This window comes from Magnolia sinica, chromosome 3 (assembly GCF_029962835.1).
Source record: "Magnolia sinica isolate HGM2019 chromosome 3, MsV1, whole genome shotgun sequence".
NCBI lineage: Eukaryota > Viridiplantae > Streptophyta > Magnoliopsida > Magnoliales > Magnoliaceae > Magnolia > Magnolia sinica.
Genome location: NC_080575.1, coordinates 43841937 through 43843948, shown reverse-complemented (window position 1 = coordinate 43843948; position 2012 = coordinate 43841937). Strand labels below are relative to the sequence as shown.

At 37.9% G+C, this 2012-nt stretch overlaps 1 protein-coding gene across 1 annotated transcript; it reads left to right on the top strand.

The window, feature by feature from the left end:
- The first annotated feature begins 582 nt into the window (after positions 1-582).
- On the top strand, positions 583-1014 carry LOC131238872 (secreted RxLR effector protein 161-like). The gene has a single exon (XM_058236463.1). The coding sequence runs from the start codon at positions 583-585 to the stop codon at positions 1012-1014; it is 432 nt and encodes a 143-aa protein (XP_058092446.1).
- Positions 1015-2012: the final 998 nt, after the last annotated feature.

Genomic DNA, 2012 nt, shown 5'->3' with positions numbered 1-2012 from the left:
GGGCATCGATTTTGATGAGACGTTTGCTTCTGTAGCTTACCTCGAGTCCATACGAATTCTCTTGTCTATTACATGTGCATTAAAATTCAAAGTATTCCAAATGGATGTTAAGAGCACCTTTCTCAATGGTGTACTTAAGGAAGAAGTGTACGTAGAACAACCAAAAGGATTTCTGGATCCTAACTACCCTCAACACGTAGGCAAATTGAGTAAAGCGCTTTATGGTCTGAAGTAAGCACCCTGAGCATGGTATGAGCGCTTAATGCAATTTTCGCTCGGCCATAATTTTTATAGGGGGAGTGTTAATAAGACACTATTTACGCAAAAGACTAGGATTATCTTGCTCATTGCCCAGATTTATGTGGATGATATTGTTTTTGGATCCACTTGCGAAGATGCAACTCATGAATTCACTAAATTGATGAAATCTGAATTTAAGATGAGCATGGTTGGTGAGCTGAATTCTTTTTGGGATTACAAGTGAAAAAAATAGCTACTGGAATATTCATATGTCAGTCCAAGTATGTAAAAGATCTAATAAAGAGATTTGGACTTGACTCTAGCCACACTCATAATACTCCCATGGGCACCACTCTTAAACTTTCTAAAGATATCAATGGGAAGAGTGTAGATCAGTACTTGTATCACAATATGATTGGCAGCTTACTTTACTTAACTGTGAGTCGGCCAGACATCTCATTTAGTGTTGGTGCATGCGCTAGATTTCAGGCCGATCTTAAAGAATCACATCTATCCGTGGTGAAAAGGATTATACGGTTTGTGGCCGGGACTACTGACTACGGCTTATGGTACCCCTTTGACACATCTACCATTATTGTTGGGTATTTAGGGGCTGGGAACATTGATGATCGCAAGTCAACCAGTGAAGGTTGTTTTTATATCAGTAATTGTCTTGTATCATGGCATAGCAAAAAGCAAAATTCGATCTCACTATCCACTGCTAAAGCCAAATACATTACAGAAGTAGTTGTTGAGAACAGCTTCTATGGATGAAGCAAATGTTGCTAGATTATGGTATTACACAATCTACAATGACACTATTTTGGGACAATATAAGTGCCATCAATATTTCGAAAAATCTAGTATAACATTGTTGCACAAAGCACATAGACATCCGACATCACTTCATTCATGAACTTGTCGAAGAGAACATCATTGTACTAGAACATGTGCCTACCAAGCAACAACTCACCGATATATTAACAAAACCACTATATGCCAGATTTGGAAATCTCAAAAAATATGTTGGGATACGTGCAATATAAACATAACCAAGTAGCCCATTTGCATTAACTGTCAGATCTGAGGAATTATTGCCTCAAAAAAAATTTGAACATATATGTATATTGAATTTTGATCCTTGAAGTTATATTCACATTTTGGACATATATGTTATCCATTTTGATGTCTTTTAAATGTCCAAATTCAAATGAGAAGTATATACATGTACATCTTTTAGAATTTATCGAGAAATGCTTTCTGAGGGACCTTTGGTAACACCGAACTAACTATTGGTGGTACCGAAATTGAGCGGGGCTGCTTATAACGATCAGACTCTAAACAGTTCATTTTTGCCCTAACTTTTCCCTTACTCTCCCTGGACATCAGCTAGAGGATTCGCTACCGAACTTGACCGTTTCAACGGTATTTCCTAGGTACTTCTTTTCATTCCTCACATTTCTTAGTAGTTGTCTTCCACTTTTTGGTCTTCCCTTCTCTTCAATGGATGACCAAGATTATACACTTTCAAGAGAAGGTCATACTAAAAAGAAGCATGATCGGGGTAGACCTCTACACCGAGAATAAAGCAATGTGCTTTAAAGAGAGGTCAAAGTATTCATCAAAATACTTGACCTTTCGAAGAACCCTCTCCTCCACCAAGTCCCATCACGGCCCGATTTGTTGCTAGAAAGATTATTTGTGAATGGAATATCTACATTTCATGCCTTAAAGCTTACAATGTCTACGATATCCTTCACAACCGTGGGTGG

Coding starts and splice junctions, on each gene's coding strand:
- LOC131238872 (XM_058236463.1), top strand. CDS start 583: ATGGGCACCACTCTTAAACTTTCTAAAGATATCAATGGGAAGAGTGTA.